Here is a 19859-nt window from a genome sequence, read left to right as displayed (position 1 = left end):
TATGGTACTAGATCCCACCGCAGGTTTAGTGCTACTTAACTTTACACAAATCGCAGGATTAGTGTGATCACTAATAGAACTACCTAAAGGCTAAATGAAATTTAAATGTGGCCAACCGAAATTACACCCGCTTCGACGTCCACCAGCTTTGAAATACAAAATAATTCATCGGTATCCCTAGTAAACAGTTCAGTGGTAGCAAATCCGAAAAACCTACGTATTGAAATCGGTTAAAAACTTAGTTTTAACCATCAGTTCTAGTTCCTCTTGCATAGAGTTTCAAATAATATCTATAGGTACTATTAATAGGTATTATAAAGATTAAAGCTGAAGAGTTTGTTTGTTTGTTTGAACGCGCTTATCTAAGGAACTACAGCTGCGCTCCGCGAAATCACCCACTTGGCTGCGCTCCTAGGTCATCACGCTATGACCAACAGCTGTTGGTCATAGCGTGATGATAATTTATAGCCTACAGCCTTCCTCGAAGAATGGGCTATCTAACACCGAAAGAATTTTTCAAATCGGACCAGTAGTTCCGGAGATTAGCGCGTTCAAGTTTAGTGATCATCGACGCCCACATGCACCCACAATACCAGGGGTATGTCACAGTATGAAATATTGTAATACTGTGGGTATCGCGAGTGTGTTGCCGGCCGGAAGGTACCTAATTATTATCCCAAGTTATAAGCAATTATATTTCTTTTGGAAGAATAAGGATAAAGAATAGTTAAAATAAAATATTGCGTGACGTGAAAAAGTTGAAATTTATAATACATAGTGATTCAATCAAAATTTTAGTTTACAATTTAAAGGCAATTCATTAATTTACAATTCAACCTACCCCATAGGTACCTATGCGGATTATAAATAGAATTAGTACCTACTTATAATTTACAAAAAACACTTAGAAATTTGGTATAGAGATATTTTGATACCCGAGAAAGGACATAGGCTACTTTTTATCCCGGGAAATAGGATAGGTTTTATTCCGACAATCCCACGGGAACGGGAACTACCTATGCGGGTTTTTCTTTGACTGCGCGGGCGAAGCCGCAGGCAGAAAGCTAGTACTATATAATAGGCATGACGAAAGATTTTGAAATCCTCTTCCATAATGTGTGTATACGTTTACTATACAAGAAAAACCCTATATTTCGGTAATATACTTAAATTTAACGAAGATAAAAGCCATTTTTCAAAAAAATATTTATAAACTGTGCCAAAACAGCTCGCAGGTGTCATGGCGTAGGTGTGACGTCACTATTTAGTAAATACGTAATTATTTGTACGCATTGCGAAGAAAATTAAATAAATATTTATTTAATATGTGTTATAGAAACGAATTTCAAAGTTTATAAGTGGTGTGCAGTATTGCAGTGTGAATCCACATAAAAATAATGCTCAAAAATGTGTTAGTAATTATTTCAAGCGAGAAAATAATAAGAAATGATTGTATAAAGTGGGCGCGGAGAACCCCGAAACCACGTATTGTGAATTCGCAAGAAAGAAAGAAGTCGATAAAGCATTCGTGAAACAAAAGAAAATAAATAAAAATGCGTATTCTCAACATATTCATAACAACAAAATACATCTGACGTGAGTTGTTTATTTAAACGTGACGTCAAGCGTGTTTTAGTCAAAATGGCCAACTGCAGAATTTTAATGTTTTATTTTATTGATAATCTCATTAATCTTAATGTTTTTTAGATTTTTAAGTCACTATATTTTATTTATTTAGTATACATTTTCCCTTGAAAACACTAATATTATGATCATTTATGGATACTGTCGTCATGCCTATTGCTTTATAGATAGTTTCGGTGATTCGGTCATTGCACGCTAAAATTTATAAACCAATTTTACTATAATAATGTGTTTCTTGATTACTTTTATGAATTTTTAATGAAATTGATAATGAACACATAGATATCATGTAGTTCATAACAATCTTTATCAATATAGATCAATATCTATCGGGAAAAATTAAGGTAGTATCGCGTATAAAGTGAAAGAAAAATAACAAACAGTAGGTAAACGGAAATCTAGGAGTTCGATACCTCAGCGATCATTGAAAAATTGGGCTAAAAGGAAAGAAAACATGCTACGAATTGAGTTTCGCCGTCGTTTTTTTAGATCATCAGTTACTGTAGGTAGTTACCTACTCTTAAATATCAATAGACCTACTTTTTTTTTAATAGAACAAATACAAAAGCTGATGAGCTTTACTGAAAATATCAATTAATAAAATTATATTCTTTTTATATTAGTACCTAAGTAGGTACCTAATTTATTAATATGTAAATACATTATATAGTTTATGATGATATTCTATACAAAAAAACTCAATTAAAACAATTTTAACCGGGGGCCCTTGTAAGTGGGAGCGAAAATGAAAAAAAAAAAAAAATTTTTTTGGAACAACGTTGTAGCTAGGTTTAGGTAGGTACCTACGGGCTACGTACCTTCAATCATAATCACATGATAATGCAATATTGTAATAACTAATAACAGATATTGTAGTAACACAATTTTACATCAAAATGTATGTTGTTGACAATTATTATTTGATAGCCAGGGCTATTATCACAATATACACTACTTATATATCTGTCAACTGTGCTATTATTTTCAGCGTACAGCTATGTCAAAGACAAAATCTATTCACTTAATTAACTCACATGATATTATTATCTCACATGAGCCGATATTAATTTTCGAATGTCGAAATAGACGATAATATATTTGAAATAATTACCTATTTGTTCGAATTATAAGCCCCATATGCAATTTACATGCCCATGTTTTGTTGGGCTGTCATAATATAGGTAAATGTATATAACTCATATACACGTAGGATGAAATTAGGACATTATGTCACCAATTGGGAAAAATATTGTTTCACTACTTACATTATTTTCCAAGAATCCGTTATTTGTTATGGCAATACCTACATAAATATCAGAAATTATTTTATTGGACGAAGTTTGTTTGTATCATGTTTTCTTATTTAAATCTTATTGATGGCTTCTGGTTTTGGTTCTCATTGATGGTACTTCCTATAAAATGTTCAAGAAAGCATATCGATTTACTACGCCACATTCAACAAATTTGGTAGAAATAAAGTTTCGTTTAAATGTACTTAGATAAAAATAAAACACACAGTGCACTAATATATTATACCTACTTAGAGAAAACTTTTGGTAGACTCCAATAAATTGATGGATGAGGAACATTGGATATGTTTTAGATTTAAGAAAAAGATCTATTTTTATTAAAAAAAGAAGTTCATACGATTTGCAGATTTCGCAAAGCATTATCTACAGAATCAGGAAAAGATTATACCGAAGCTACAAAAATTATGAAGAACTAATATTAATTGTTACAAAAATTAATGTAATAAGTACCTAAACGTACCTTCATGTAAACAGGACCAATACTTACACGTTATGAAAGTAAATGATCGGACAATAATAAAATATCTTTTATAGAAGAACAAAGAATTCATACCTAACATGTTATTAATAGAATTATGGGAGTAAAAATGCAGGAGTTGAAAAAGATAGAAGCAATGTGAAACTAATTGAAAATAGAAGAGGGAAGAAGGCTGATTGGTAATCTTCATTGGTACTCAAAAGAGGAAGGCCATAAATAAGTTGATCAATCATGTAGTACCTAATCATGACTGATGATAAAGACACAGGTAAAAGAAAGTTATATTATTCCTTTGTTGAATAGGAAGAGAATGTTCCACGATTTTCACTAACGAGTGTAGAACTGCCTTAATTTTTTCTCTGACTAATGACTAAACATATTTTGTATTTGATGATGAAATACACCATACTATTAGATAAGGAATTGTTGTGATTTAAGGGGAGGCTCCCTAAATTTTATTCTGAAGCTGTCACACATACAATCAAAATGGAACTTTAGTATATGATTTATTGGGTCTTTTTCTTTCCATGTACAAGACAGTTACGTAATTGTAAAATTTTCACTCGATTCATTTTTTATTCAAAAATTATGCCTTTTTTAAGGATTACTAAATTTTTTAGAAATTTACTTGGACTTTATGTCTAAAATAAATCTTAACAGTATGAAAATATAGTTTACTATCCAATCCCAAGATATTTTTTCTCTAGATCAATTATTACTTTAGTCATAAACGAAATAAGAATTGAGACTTACGAGATTTAGTTTCGAGCTCGAACGCGATCAAAGAGCGCACACTCATTAAGGTTGTGTAATGTGTTAGCGTCTAGCACCGTAGCGGTCTAACCGATCTCTCAGTGCCAAAAAATATGTGAGGGAGCCTCCTCTTAAATAGAATAACGTTTATTGTTGAGGTAAGTATAGAGTAGGAACATCTCAGCCTATTAATATTGTTTTATTATGTGTTAGAGGAGACACAGCTATTCTCAAAGTGCCGGCGGTGTTACGTTACAATAAAATAAAAGCCTTTAGTTGGCATAGTTTTTTACATTTTAATAATTCAATAATAGCTAACAATATGAATATATTTAGCATCAGCTAAATAAAGGTATTCTGATATGAATGTAGTTAATTTTGTGTTGGTCTGGATAAATAGTTGTCATAGCTGGGAAATATCCAATATAACACCTATGGTTAACATTGGAATTCGGATTGTAGATAAAAGCTCGACCTCTATTAATGCAGACAATGGGCAAATTTCAATTTAATTCAAATTTCAGCACATTTTGAATTAATTGTAAAGGAAGTCCAAAATGCAGATTTTGTTATTGGAACACAAAAGTCATTAAATCAATATACCTAATGAGAAAAGTGAAAACTGAATACCTAGGTATTATATCTTTAACTGTGCTGTGTGTTTGAAATATTAGAACTACTATCAACATGTGGTAGGAAAAATAAAACCCCAAATACTTATTTATTTATTAGGTATGTCATTGACTCGTTGGTTGCTTTATAGAAGAAATATATCAAAACCAATCAATCATCCGGCTTTTCTTAAAAAAGTATAGGAACACCCAAGAAATTCTATTTATTCATCACGAAGCTGGTGCGGAATATTCAAGATATACCTAATTAATAGCTCAAACTTTGGGATTGCGCTGTGAGTTGTAGCATGGATAACTTCTTAAAGAAAGGTTGAATCTTGTAAGACATCTGTAACAACGGCGAGCACTATAAGGGAGGCGACTTGTATCACCAAACCAAATTTCGTGGCTATTGCAATACGGCTCCTCCTTTCTCCGCTATTGGTTTCACGCGGGTAAGCTCCGCCAATGACGCCTCGGCTTTCCCCACTCGACGACAAATTATTAAGATTACGTATTTCTTAATCAACAAAACTCTGTATTTCCACACGATTAACATGATAAAAAGCAGCTCACGTATGCCCATGGATAAGCTCTACAATATGCTCGTGACAAGATTTTCTTTTTTTGACATTTTCGTTAATATGAAGGATATAAGTAGCTGAGGCGGCACAAGTTCGGTTCCATGTCCACGCTGAAGAGTCGTTAGTTTGTGTCGACGGCGCCACGCTTCAGTCGTATCGCCGAGCGCTTTTCACGGCTAGAGCTCGGCGCGCTTACACGTCCGCTCGTCCTACGTACACGAAACGCGTTCAAAAGTTTTGCCGCGTTCAAGTGAAAACAATTTCTTTTGACATTTAATCCGGACATGGACATTTCTGAAACCCTTTGTGTTAGAGCTGTGTTTGAGTGAATAAGGATTTTTTTGTTTATTTTTATCGGACTACGGCAGAGGATTTCACTGAGTTTCCCAGGAATCGTTCGAGCTAGGTAAGGAGAAACTTTCTCTTGCGCTTCAAATTTTATAAGCTTCTTACTGTTACAAGTGGCTGCTAGTTTATTTTAGTATCTAGGAATTTATTTGGCTAAAATTAGAGAAACTTTGTTTTCTTAGATACCTTTAAACATATATAGAGTTTTCATTTTATTATCTTTATTTAAGCTTTTCTATTAAATATACATTATACAAGCAAGCCCTTTGGTTTAATATTACATACCTATTGAATAAATTTACTTTATAATTACCTATCACAAAGGTCGTCTTGTCTTTATATTATATTGTAATTATGTTAGTGGGTTAAGCGATTTATATGTGTGTATGTTATTTCGTCGACTTGCATATTCTTCACAACTACGTATTGTCGTACAGTCACCGTTTTTTTTCCTTACGTTTCACTTGAGTAAGAATTTTTTGACATAACTAATCTAGCATAATGTATAGCGTCATGTTACAATGAATGAAATACCGGCAATAATAAAGTTTGTTGACCTTTCATAAAATCTTTTCTTTTGAAATCATTTTGTTTGAAAAGTTGGAAGAATTTAGGGGCGCTGTATATTTACCTAAGCCATCATAAAATAGGTACATACCTATAAATGTTTAATTTTAAAAATAAAGTTACTATATAGAACAGTTAAAAAAATACATATAGGTAGGTAGGTAGCTAACAATTGAAATTTTTTGGTTTCAGCCATTCTTAAAAATGGTAGATACCTACTAGTTACCATTCAAACATTCACACAATTACATTTAAAATAAGATATTGAGAAAAGGAGAATTTTTACTGGACGAAAAAAATTAGATATAAAAAATTAGCGGATATAGACAAAAGAAAAATATATTTATTTGCCAATATGCGGATTACAAAGGTTCATATTTATACGACATGAATACTGCAATAGGTTTGTAGCACTATAAAAAAAGTTAGTTTTAGTTTTCTGTCGTCATATCATTAAGAAATCTTAATTGTATGTATCAGTAACAACTACTTAATACCTACAACATCACGGATAATTCAGTATCGAGGATTCGTTACTTGAAATTAAACAAGTGATAACTGCGTTAAAAACAACCGACTTCAAACTTGCACTTGCAAAATTTACAAATACCTACAGACAAAAATGCTCATAAAATAAAAACTACTGGGCCTATCCGAATAAAATTTTTATGGGACCAATTCGACACCATCCCGCATCGAACAAAAAAAGAATCACGTAAATCGGTTCAGAAACCTCGGAGTAATCGGTGTACATACATAAAAAAAAAAAAAAAAAAAATACCGGCCGAATTGATAACCTCCTCCTTTTTTTTTTGAAGTTGGTTAAAAAGGAAATTGTTACATTGTTACAAAAAGCCTTCCACAATAAATAATAAGTATTATTTTACTTATAATTCTTGGAGTAAAATGTTGTAAGACTTGCAATAATTAGCGATACTTACTCCAAAGTAGTTATAATAAGTTTTCTGATCGATAAAATTGCAACCTATAGGTATGCAAAATATTTTTGATCCGATCCCAGAAATTTCAATGGAAGCGTACACTTTTAATATATTTCATTTCAACGTTGTTTGCACAGAAGATTTATATTTACTTTTTTGAGAAAATACAGGAAATACATTTAGTACATTTATATAAAGTAGGTCGTTGATGTATTGTACATGCAACTTGTAGGAAATAATAGTGAAACGTGAGGATTTGTGCAATCAAATATATTCTCAACTATCTTCCGGCCGCTTTATAACACTTATACAGAAAAATTACATCAGTTTTATACCTATATTGTAATGCAAAATTATAAACTATTTCAAAATTTATTATATTGTATGAAATAGTTTATTATTAATTATTTTATAATTAGTTACCTATTGAGTATTGTTTATTTGATTCTTTTGGAAGATATAGAGTAAGCAAAATTTAAAATAACATGAGTTTGTATCTGCTTAGAATTCTTATTGTAATTTAAAATATACACAACTAGCTTACCGCCCGGCCCGCGGCTTCGCCCGCTTTGTCTAAAACCTAATAAATTATATACTAAAACCTTCTAGTACGAGATCCGGCTGCAGGATTAGTGCGTTCATCGGTTTTTTGCTGAAAACCGAATTTTTATGTATATTTATAATTAGGAGAATATATATCGACTAGGTTGCCAGTCAAAATTTGGCCGCAAGCATGTTTAATTAAAATTTTTCTAATCGATTTTTGGGAAAAAAATTCGTTCACTTGTTTTTTGAATAAAATGTTAGTCTACATCACGGCAAATGATATAAAGATTCAAAAAAATCACGGTTGCCGCTTTTCACCTGGCCGCAACATCTTGGCAGCCTGGTGCAAACAGGTATGATTTCGATTAATTTTTACGTTCATAACGAACATTTATGAATCATATATCAAATTAAAGCTAATTTTTTTCTATTTTTTATCATATATGGTTGCCTAATTAAATCCGGCCGCAAATAAGGGTTGCCGGCTGTTAAAAATTATAAATATTTACGCCTATAGTACACCGACGCATTCTTTTTATGTATATTTAAAATTAAGAGAATATATATCGACTAGGTTGCCAGTCAAAATTTGGCCGCAAGCATGTTTAATTAAAATTTTTCTAATCGATTTTTGGGAAAAAAATTCGTTCACTTGTTTTTTGAATAAAATGTAGTCTACATCACGGCAAATGATATAAAGATTCAAAAAAATCACGGTTGCCGCTTTTCACCTGGCCGCAACATCTTGGCAGCCTGGTGCAAACAGGTATGATTTCGATTCATTTTTACGTTCATAACGTACATTTATGAATCATATATCAAATTAAAGCTAATTTTTTTCTATTTATTATCATATATGGTTGCCTAATTAAATCCGGCCGCAAATAAGGGTTGCCGGCTGTTAAAAATTATAAATATTTACGCCTATTAGTACACCGACGCATTCGCGTGCGACAGCGAAACAACGAGAAAAAGAGAGGATCGGCTGTTAATTATATTAAATAAAAAATAAAAAGGACGATATATTTTCTTTCACTCAACCTTAAATATTCAACATCTCTTTTAAGCTCAGGGTTCATGAAAACAAAAAAATAAAAGTTTATAGAAAAGATGCAAGAAGCAATTTTACGGCACTTACTGTTCGCTTTTCGGTAGCTTTAATTCTAGCGCTTTCGCAACGCAATTTGCTTGACTTGGCGGGGCCCTTCCCATTTATTTATTTACTCACTAACATTTTTGCTTATATGTTTTATATTAGCAATATATAGTATTAAAATAATTTCGACTCATAACCTGAAATATTTTTTTATAAATTTGGTACATTCAATTTCTTTAAAATGAAATGTCTTTCCCCTTTCACAACTCGTAGCAGCAAGGTAGCAGCGGTGAGCGGATTGAATAGATGCAGATGCTGTCTGGATTACCTTTAACTAAATTCTCTTTGAGCATAATACGGCTGTAAATGAGTTTAGAGTTTCTGAAAAATACGTTAGTCAAACATCCGTTGAGACAATTATCGGATTTTGTGAAGACTTACGACATTTGGATAAATGTCTGCTATAGAAAACACATTTTTAATGTAACATTTCAGTTCGAATAATATGTTCGGATCTCGTATTTTACAGCTGAATTATTTTTGTTCGTTATAACAATTAAAATGTAGTTGTTAGTTAGGTAAAGTATTAACTCCTACCTGCAGTTAAATATGTTCAAGTAATAATTGCTAAGTAGGTAGTGTAACGTAAGCGCGCGGGCGATCAAGTTCTCAGTTTATTATACCAATTAGCCAGGGAAAATATAAAAACAATTTTTCGCTATTAATATTGCGATAAATTATAATCGATAGAAATATAATATAAACGTGCAAGTGGCGCGTGTAGGTAATATTGTTTTGTAGTGACATACCATTAATATAAGCCGGTTTAGATTTTCAAAGATTATTATTTACTAGCTCACCCGCAGCTTAACCCGCATAGTTCCCGTTCCCGTGGGATTTCCGGGACAAAACCTATCCTATTTCCCGGGGTAAAAAGTAGCCTATGTCCTTTCTCGGGTATCAAAATATCTCTATACCAAATTTCATGCAAATTGGTTCAGTAGTTATGGCGTGATTGAGTAACAGACAGACAGACAGAGTTACTTTCGCGTTATAATAGATAATATTAGTATGGATAGTATACAACCTATGGATTACTCTAGTATCAAAGGGCTTAATTATTGATGTTTTTACCTAATCCCATTTCTACAACTATCTATTAATCTGATTTATGGAAGTTCATTGTTATTAGATTTTTTACATCTACGTTAATAGATAATAAATATTTAAAAATGATGAGTTTTAGGTACTATGAAATGTTTTCATTTATGCTTATTATTATGGATTTAGTATTAATTAATCTATAGTTAGAAATAAGGACAAGGGCTTTTCCAATAATAATCATAAATAAAAAATGACTAAAATAATTGAAAGTTTTAATTAAAACAATGATTTCAATATTTCCTACTACTTCTGAATAGAATGTCAACAAAAGATTGAATATTATATTATGCTAATACATAATACCCATATGCACATTCACTATTCAAAAAGTTGAACACCACTTTGAATGTGATTCGCAAAATATGGCTATAAAACAAATGAATATGAAATATCACACGGTTAAATACACGGGAAATAATGATTTCGACGAATGTTTACATAATTTAAAATCAAAATTGCCCTTTCTACTTGACAGTCCACAGCGATTCAATAATATAAACTGCAGGCAGGCTGTCGAAAACACGCCTGATTAAAACATTTTTGTGATTCTCATGTTGCTTCTATCTAAATAATATCACGTTAGTTAAAAAACATTGGACCTACCGACAACTTAATAAGGATACTTTTTAATCCATACTAATATTATAAATGCGAAAGTAACTCTGTCTGTCTGTCTGTCTGTTACTCAATCACGCCTTAACTACTGAACCAATTTGCATGGAATTTGGTATAGAGATATTTTGATATCCGAGAAAGGACAAAGGATAGGTTTTATCCCGAAAATCCCACGGGAACGGGAACTATGCGGGTTTTTCTTTGACTGCGCGGGCGATGCCGCGGGTGGAATGCTAGTAAGAAATATATATCTGTAAGGCATAATTCAAATTGCCATAATATTAATTGGTACCATTTTTCTGACAATTATGACGATAAAAATATACTCGTAAATTGGAATCGTTTATAAGGTATTTCCTGGAAATTTATCTTGAAGGGATTCAATATGTAAGTATATTTTATATCGCAAAAGCAAATTGATGAAGCGGAAAGTTTATTTTATTACATACTAGCTTTCCGCCCGCGGCTTCGCCCACTTTGTCTAAAACCTAATAAATTATATACTAAAACCTTCCTCTTGAATCACTCTATCTATTAAAAAAAACCGCATCAAAATCCGTTGCGTAGTTTTAAAGATTTAAGCATACAATGGGACATAGGGACATAGGGACAGAGAAAGCGACTTTGTTTTATATGTAGTGGTTAAATGTATCTATTTTCCTAGAAATACGATGTTTTATTCATATTATATCCATTATGGATTACCAACTGCATATATTGTAGTCATTCCTAGTCATTCAAGTTTGTTTTTAATTAAAAAATATTATAATATATAGATATAGTTGTGCATATTTTGAAAATAATATGCACTATAGTATAATATATTTATGGTAAATTCACATTTCACATTCACAATTCACATTTACTTCACCTATACTTCAAATTTTCGTACCAAACGCACGAGGGATCCCATACTGGCTATTTTTTGTATTGGATTTATGGAAGTTTAAAAGCTAATCCGTTCACCATTAGGGTATGCCACCCGCAACGGTATCTATAGCGTAGGTTGTACATTAACACCGTCGCACTCGACAATCACCGTGGCTCTACAAGCTTACTAGATGGAACATCTCATAAGTAGCCCGTGAAATTTCATAGAATGCATTTTTTAATATTACATTCAATGATAAGTTAAAAAAATAAATTTATACCATGATTAATTTTTTAATGACATAATATTATATTGTATATTAATATTTATATATTTTTTAGTCAAAAGCTGTTTATGTAGGAGGGAAAATTCATTTTCATATGTATTACAACATTTACAACAACTCATTTGCACTGTAGATAGTTAAGCTTTTCGCCGAATGGCATGCGTTAGGAATATTATTTAGGTAATTTGAGTACCCATGAATGAAAGTAGATAGTATAAGTATGTGAATCAACCCTAATTAGTATAACATATGTAAATGTGATTAGAGAGATTAAATTTTGAAAGCATAATAACTGGAAATCAAGTTGACTACTTAAAGTACTAGTAATATGCGATATTTGCGATGGAAAGATGCCCAGAAATTGTATCTATGATAATCAATACGTCTCTCAGGTCGTACCTATAGGTTTTTGTTATTTATTTATACATATATTTTATTTTATTACCTACTATCATACATATGGATCTGTAGACTGGATATTATTACGATAGCGTCATCAAAATTTGCACCAAATCTGACCAGAATTAAAAAAAAAACACATAGTTGGTTACCTACCCCATACCGTGTGTATGAATGGTTTACCAACTCTATTAAAGTTATACTATCTCTATTCGACTATTTGTAAAAAAAGCATCATACAGTCGAATCATCAATCATCATTTTTTTTTGTGAAAAATCGTTGCCGAATTGAGTCTACCTTTTTTGAAGTCGCCTGATAACAAAAAGACGAACGTTATTTTTGCAAAAAAATATGCATGTTCGTTTTTACAAAAAAACGCCTTACAGTGGTTGATCCACCCTTTCAGAATTCACTTAATATTGAAATAGAGGTGTAAGTTTACAAAAAAATACATAGGTACTACGAAATGGACATGGACACAAAAAAAACAGTCGAGTTTAAAATCTCCCTTTTTTGGAGTCGACTACCATTTAGCAACAAAAAGTCGGATTATATTCTTATACCTATATAGGTATGTATATTTCGTTTAAACAAAAACGACGTGTTAATAAGTCGCTTAACAAAAATACCCTTGTTGGCAGAGCCAGTAGCCGATGGCGCGCGGTCGCCCGGCGACTGTCCGCTGAACGTGCGAGCAGGCAGTACGATGAACGACATATCAGCGAGCTCGTACGCAGCTGATTCCCGCAGGATGCAGCTCTTCTCGCACCCACATGTTGGCCATCGAGTAAGTACTTACTATTTCTAGGTTTCGAGAACCTTGCAGAAATACCTATGTAGTACTGGGAACTATTTGTTATGCCGAGGAGTAGGTATCTGATCCGATTATTCAAGCGAAATCATGCATGATATATTCATATTCTCCTGGGAAGGAGCGGTTAAGTACTCGGAGTGCTTCTTCGTTTGAGTACACCTATTCGTAGACATATAACAACAGACAACTACTTGATGCATTTCCCAAGCTAGGAAAACAGACCTGAGCTTTAAAATTTTTAAAGAAGTATTAAAGACTGTTTATTTGAATACGCGGATCATTGAAGTAAGTATTGTAATATTATTTTAGAATGTGTATCTGTTTGTGTTTTAATTTTTTTTTTCAAAAAAAGCACAGACTTTCCCTACCACCTTTAAAAGTAATAAATAATCAAAAATTAATTCGAACCTCGCCTCTCTGGTAGGTAGTTGTTTCCTTTTTGCAGTATTTACATTTTGAAGTTATTATTCTTATCTAAGCGGATAATTGATGTAACAATTTAAAAATAATAAAAAGCCGTTATTGAGTTAAGTGGTTGAAGATAGAGAAATAAGATATCTTACATTTTAATATAAAATCGATATTCTATTTACGTTTATTGCACGTGGGCGTTAAATAAGAAGTTCATATTCAAAGCGCCTTCACTTCCAAAGCACTATTTTGTAAAATTACGTTTACTCAAAGATCCATTTTGATCCAAGTTATCGTTGTACAAAGTAAATTAAAACATGCTACTTGTCTGGTGAAGTTTTCGGGAACGTCGCTTGATTCGCATGTAGCTGAAACCGCGGGAAACAGCTAGGTATAAATTAATTGTAATCTGACAATGGACTGTTACATGTTGGTTACATGTGACTGAGCTAGCGCTGGCTATGGCGCATGTGCATAATGCACTAAAAACTTTTTGCCTGAAAATATCTGCGTTCCTTTTTGGTATAATAAATTCTATCAATGCTGGATTAATTAATTGAATTGATTTGGTTTCAAGGTACTGAAAACTTACTAAAATGTATAATAACCTTTTTAATCCTTATTTTTAACTAGCTTTCCGCCCGCGGCTTCGCCCGCGTTTTAAAGAAAAACCCGTTCCCGTAGGATTTCCGGGATAAAACCTATCCTATGTCCTTTCTCGGGTATCAAAATATCTCTATAACAAATTTCATGCAAATTGGTTCAGTAGTTAAGGCGTGATTGAGTAACAGACAGAGTTACTTTCGCATTTATAATATTAGTATGGATTTGTTTGTTTAGTGTCTTTTTACAAAATATAATTACATAAGGTCGGATTTCAAGGTTAGATATTTTATTTATATTTATGAAAAAACATACTAATCTATATATATTTGAATCACTGAGTGTATCGCAATGGTAATAATAAATAATTAGTATACTTCCATGTTTTTAGATGTAAGAATAACAAATATTATTATGACAATAATATTTACTTTAAAATTTAAAATAACTTTTTGATTAGACACAAAAATAATAAGTCAATAGTTTAAGCAGCTAATTTGTAGCTAATTGGTCCTGAGAAACAGTACTTTAGGATTATTTTTTTCTTGACCTACCTTTTAAACTTTAAAGAACTTACATGCCTTCCTACTGGTTGCCTGGAAGAGATCTCTACTAAATGATAAGGCCTCTAAATACACTAAACTGTTTCTGATTTTTTATTATTTGTCATTTAATAGGTAACTGTTTCTTTAATAACAAATGTCTGAAACCACTACTAGGCTCATCAATGGCAAAAGTTAATCAATTTTAATGTCGAACTCGCTATTATAAGCATTATAAGCATCATACCTTAATAATTAATGATTAAGATCAAAAATCTAATATCATTAATCACGATGATGATCAGGAAGACTGACTTTTATTAATTTTTAATATAATAATAGTTGACTTTTTTCTAAAAATTACAATCCATATACCTATATATAATAAATTGAAAACGTTTCCTCAGAGTGTGAGGTATATAATTTCATAAAATATGTGTACATATAGACATACAACCTCTCGACAGTATACGGATCATATTATATTAACCTTTTATACGCCATGTCTAGAAATATTGTACGTATATTGTATAATGCATTATGCAACTATTTGCAACCCGGTAATATTATTTTACACTTTTGCATAAAGCATTGTTTGCATTTATTTTCTTCATGCTCAATTATTACATTTCCTTTAAGTAGATACATGGCCGTAACGTAGGCGTAAAGCGTATTAAAAATTATTTGCAAATAATGTTTACAAAACAGTATAAAACCTCCCCATAAATAAGTTTAAAATTCGATGCGAAGACTATAATATCTACCTAATAGCAACCCACATAAAATCTATCTATAGGGACTAAATTAATTATTAACAAAATATAATAATAGTTCAGGATACATCGCCCATTTTTGCAAGTGACTACTATCAAGCTAATTTTCCGTTTGTAGCTTTATTTTGATGAGACGCCCAATAATTTCGTGTACGAAGGTCTCGATTGTGGTAGCTAACAGAGATAACAAGGATAAAAATTTTTGATTTGATGGTTCTCAAATATTTATTACTAACTGAATTTTTTTTTTGTTCAATCTCAAGATAATTACCTAAATTATTCGAAAAAATATTTGTCCTACAAAATCTATGGTTGGTTCAAAGAGTCCCCCTTTCCAAAGTGTATCGATAACGAGGTCATCATAAATGATTACTAACAAGCTGATATTTTTGTTTTCACTAAGTTAATGTTTATATAATTCAACAGACATATTGTCCTACAAATTGTGTAATAAATATTTGAGAACCATCAAATCAAAAATTTTTATCCTTGTTATCTCTGTTAGCTACCACAATCGAGAGTTTCGTACACGAAATTATTCGGTGTCTCATCAAAATAAAGCTACAAACGGAAAATCAGCTTGATAGTAGTCACTTGCAAAAATGGGCGATGTATCCTGAACTATAAGACTTGCATTTTCCTGAAATTCTAAGTAGTGATGTCAACGTAAACTCTTCGAGGGTTTCGTAATTCTGCAATAAGACACCGATAATTGCCTTTGTACATATTTCAATGGAACAATTAACGATCAACCGATATTTACTGAAGTGGGGGCGCAAACTTAAAGATGCCGGCCGGTATGTCGCGGCTTTCAATTCTATATACCTACATATATTTTTTTCCAATTGTTTCTTTAACAACAGAAACTACAAAAGTTGCTTTTTAAGTTCTCAAAATAGTAAACTACAGGTAGTTAAATGAAATAAAAAATAAATACTACAGTATAGACTGTAGTATTTATTTTTAAAATTGACGTTTTTGCTCTGGCAAGTAACTATAGACTTGCCAGAGCAAAAACGTCAATTTTAAAACCCATAGAATACCTACAAATAGGTACACTTAAATACAATAAACAAATGAAAACTTAGCCGTGACAATTAACATTCATAAAAATGTTAAGAAAATTTCCATTAAGATGAAAATAACATCAGAAAACTCGACACAAGTGGATGATATTAATGAGGCAAACATCTTGGAATCTGCACAAATCTACTTATGACTAAACAGCTTACGTAGGCACGCTCCTAAGAGGTAGAATTCTTATTTTCACAGCAAGGATCACCTGTTCCGATTTGTATTTTCTATTTATGCTTTGCACGCTTTATAAGTATTAAATCGAGTATCTGAAATGAAGTTTTCCGTTCGATATGCACATGATTAAATCCTGAACTAGACCCATCACGGTTTCGCACGGGCTAAGCCATTTACGAGGCTTAAAAGGGGATATAAACTATCTGTGCGCAAAATAAACGTACAAATTTCCAGGCACATATTAATAATAATAGTATAATGCTAGGTAGGTACTACACAACGTCGTTGTATTTCACAAAGTTTTCCAATGCGAATAACAAATGTTTGGTGATGGAAAGAGCACATGTTTTCATTTACACTATAACAACTTAAGATATTTTGATAAATGAAAACATGAGACACATTGTTGAGAATTTCCAAAAATCTCTGGTATTTAGAATTGAGATTTAACTAATAGTTATAATGAAATAAGTTTCTTATGCCCTGCATGACTATATGCCATGTGTTTATACAAAAATATTAATTTCAGAGAATATCGCTACTTTGCAACTTATGATACTGAAATTGCAAAAAGTATAAAGTTACAAATGTGATCTCGAATTGGACACACATATAAAAAAGATGAATGGATGAAAATTCTGATCATTTTTTAATTTAATAATCCATTATATCATATTTTAAAGTCGAAGATCTTTATCGAAATATATTTCGTACATAGGTAAACATTAGAACATAAGAGCCGAAGTGAAGCGACAGCAGCTTTCTTATTATTATTAGAATAGTATTATCGCCAATCACTATAGCTTCTATATTGAAGAAGAGTGATTATCGCATACATGTATTTGATATTCAGAGCGCGGTAAATGTATGACAACTTTAATAATAATACAACCGCTATGACGTTTCGTGGTCCGAAGCTATCAGCATGAACTTTTGTTATCAAGTGACTTCGTCACTGAAAATTACATCACCGACCTTGTTTATTTGACTTTGCTTGCAAATAACAACGAAAGTATGTATTAAAAATAATTATTTATATGAGTGAAGTGATTTTTATCCTAATCAAATGAGTGTGTCAATGTTTTTATTAGATAATAATATTGTGATGTATATTTTTTATTCGGTTGCTGATTATTATTTTTACATTATGTAAGCAAGTTATAAACTAAGTATATACTTATACAAGAAATGGCGGACGAATACTGTTAAATATATAAGTACTTATAGATATAAATTAAGATATGAACCTGAAAAACATAGCCCGTTAAAATAAAAATTTGTTGCAACGGATTTAAATCATCATCAATATAATATTTTTTATGAAGCAAAGACGCTAGTATTCAAATAATTTGCATAAATCTCCAAAACGAATTCGCTTAATATAAACATATCTTTTCACACATTCGACAGATATCAGAAGCAGTATCGGCAAAATCAAACACGTTATTAAAAACACGTTGAATTTATTACAATCATATAATTATATGGATTTGTTTGAAAACCTATCTATCACCTTAAACTTTGATTATTTATGTTTAATAGATGTGAAATTATAAAAATCTTTCCAAATTTCAGAAAATGCAGTTCGTATGCAGGTATTTTTTTTATTTTGTCATGGTTAGGCTTATGCGCTAAGTGTGTAGGTATATCATTTTCAAATAACAGTATTATAAGGTTGTTTCGCCAAATATTCGTTTTATAGATTTGTTTCATGAAAAAAAAAAACTTTTTGGTCTAAAGAATAAAGAAGGAAAATTTAAATATTTCGCGACACATATGTAGTAGAAACATAACAATAATTTGTGATAAATCCATAAAAATAGCAGTAGGTTATTAAAGATTTTGATTCGCGGGTTAAGAGGGACGTGACAGGTCAAACACTGATTACGGTATACTTGAGTTCATATATCGCCTTGTTATTATCAGGGTTTAGAGAAAAATCTTAACAATAATACCGTCCACGCCTTTTATACGCTTGATTGTAATAAATAAGTATCATACCATGTCTTATTAAGAATATATATTTTTTTTACAACAGTTAAAATGAAATGTTATATTCTGGAGGCGAGACAGACACAGGCCCAATTAAAAATTATCTGTAATTAGCACTTTGTTTTGTGCATTCGTTTTAATTATTGTTGACCTATCGATTTGGAAACTGTTATGTTGTGAAGATAATTGCTTCGTTTCAAACATTTATAGTTTATTTATGTATTTGCAGATTCTTTGTCTGCATTTGAAGTTATCACAGTAATATAAAGACGGTAGTCGATCATTTCTATTTATATGTATATGAAAAAAGAAGTGTGCATTTAGGACCTATAAAATGAGTAGGTACACTAGCTGACTCTATAATATTATGATGCCACCGATCTGCCACGAATTCAGTTTGGACTTGGCGTTCATAATGTAGGCATTTAAATTATTATATTACAGTTGATAATTAAGTAACGGTAATATGAAAAACCCCTTGACACTGGCACCAATATGAAAATTCAAATGATTAAGTGAAGAATTACTTTATCAGTCGACCGTGACACAAGTTCATCTTGAGACGAAATAGATCGTTAATAAGATATCAGCTATTTACGACTTAAAGTGATTAAAAAATTAAATGATGAAATAAAGAGCAAAACAATATCAATAAATTTATCTATATTATATAAACGTAAATAATAAATAGAATAAATATAGACATAGTTATTAATAATATTTATGAACATCAAATGCTTTATATCCCATCGCTTATTCTAACCTCAATTGTTGCAATAGGTACCTTTAGCGATAACAAACTAAGAATATTGTTGACAAACAATGGATTTGTATTTTATCATAAAAATATTACAACTACGAGACGATTATTAAATGTTCGACGTACAAATATAAACACTTGAGTTTATTTTTATCGTAGCCAATCAACACGTCACGAATATGGTAAAATGTTGGTCAAAGGCAGCCTTTGTTCGAACGGAACTAAGCTGGTGTCGATTTGATAAAATATAGCTTCTGTATAAGAAAAAATTAAAGTATGTTCTGCAAGTCGCGCTGCGTTTGCATAATACGAACTTATGTTTGAGCGATGCAGGGCTACCAAAATTGAGATTTTAACAAGTTTTAGTTATTGAAACTAATACCCAATACCTAATGTTCGATTGTTATTTACAATATCCACAATTATAGTGTATGTATAAATTTCCAGTTAAAACGAAACCAAAATTATCGAATGTTACTCATTAACGCATGCCACTCTC

The 19859-nt window shown here is 31.5% G+C and overlaps 1 protein-coding gene across 1 annotated transcript in view; it reads left to right on the top strand.

Annotated features, from left to right (window-relative positions):
- Window positions 1–5486: 5486 nt before the first annotated feature.
- LOC123705324 (forkhead box protein L2-like) overlaps window positions 5487–19859 on the top strand; it is a 60559-nt gene continuing 46186 nt past the window's right edge. Inside the window, exons 1-2 of the mRNA XM_045654065.1 lie at window positions 5487–5786; window positions 12856–13001. Of these exons, the coding sequence (XP_045510021.1) occupies window positions 12921–13001 (81 nt within the window). The 5' untranslated portion in view covers window positions 5487–5786; window positions 12856–12920. The remainder of the gene's footprint in view (window positions 5787–12855; window positions 13002–19859) is intronic.

Source organism: Colias croceus, chromosome Z, assembly GCF_905220415.1.
Source record: "Colias croceus chromosome Z, ilColCroc2.1".
Classification (NCBI taxonomy): domain Eukaryota; kingdom Metazoa; phylum Arthropoda; class Insecta; order Lepidoptera; family Pieridae; genus Colias; species Colias croceus.
Note: the sequence above shows the minus strand (reverse complement) of the source record. Positions and strands in the feature narration are given on the sequence as shown.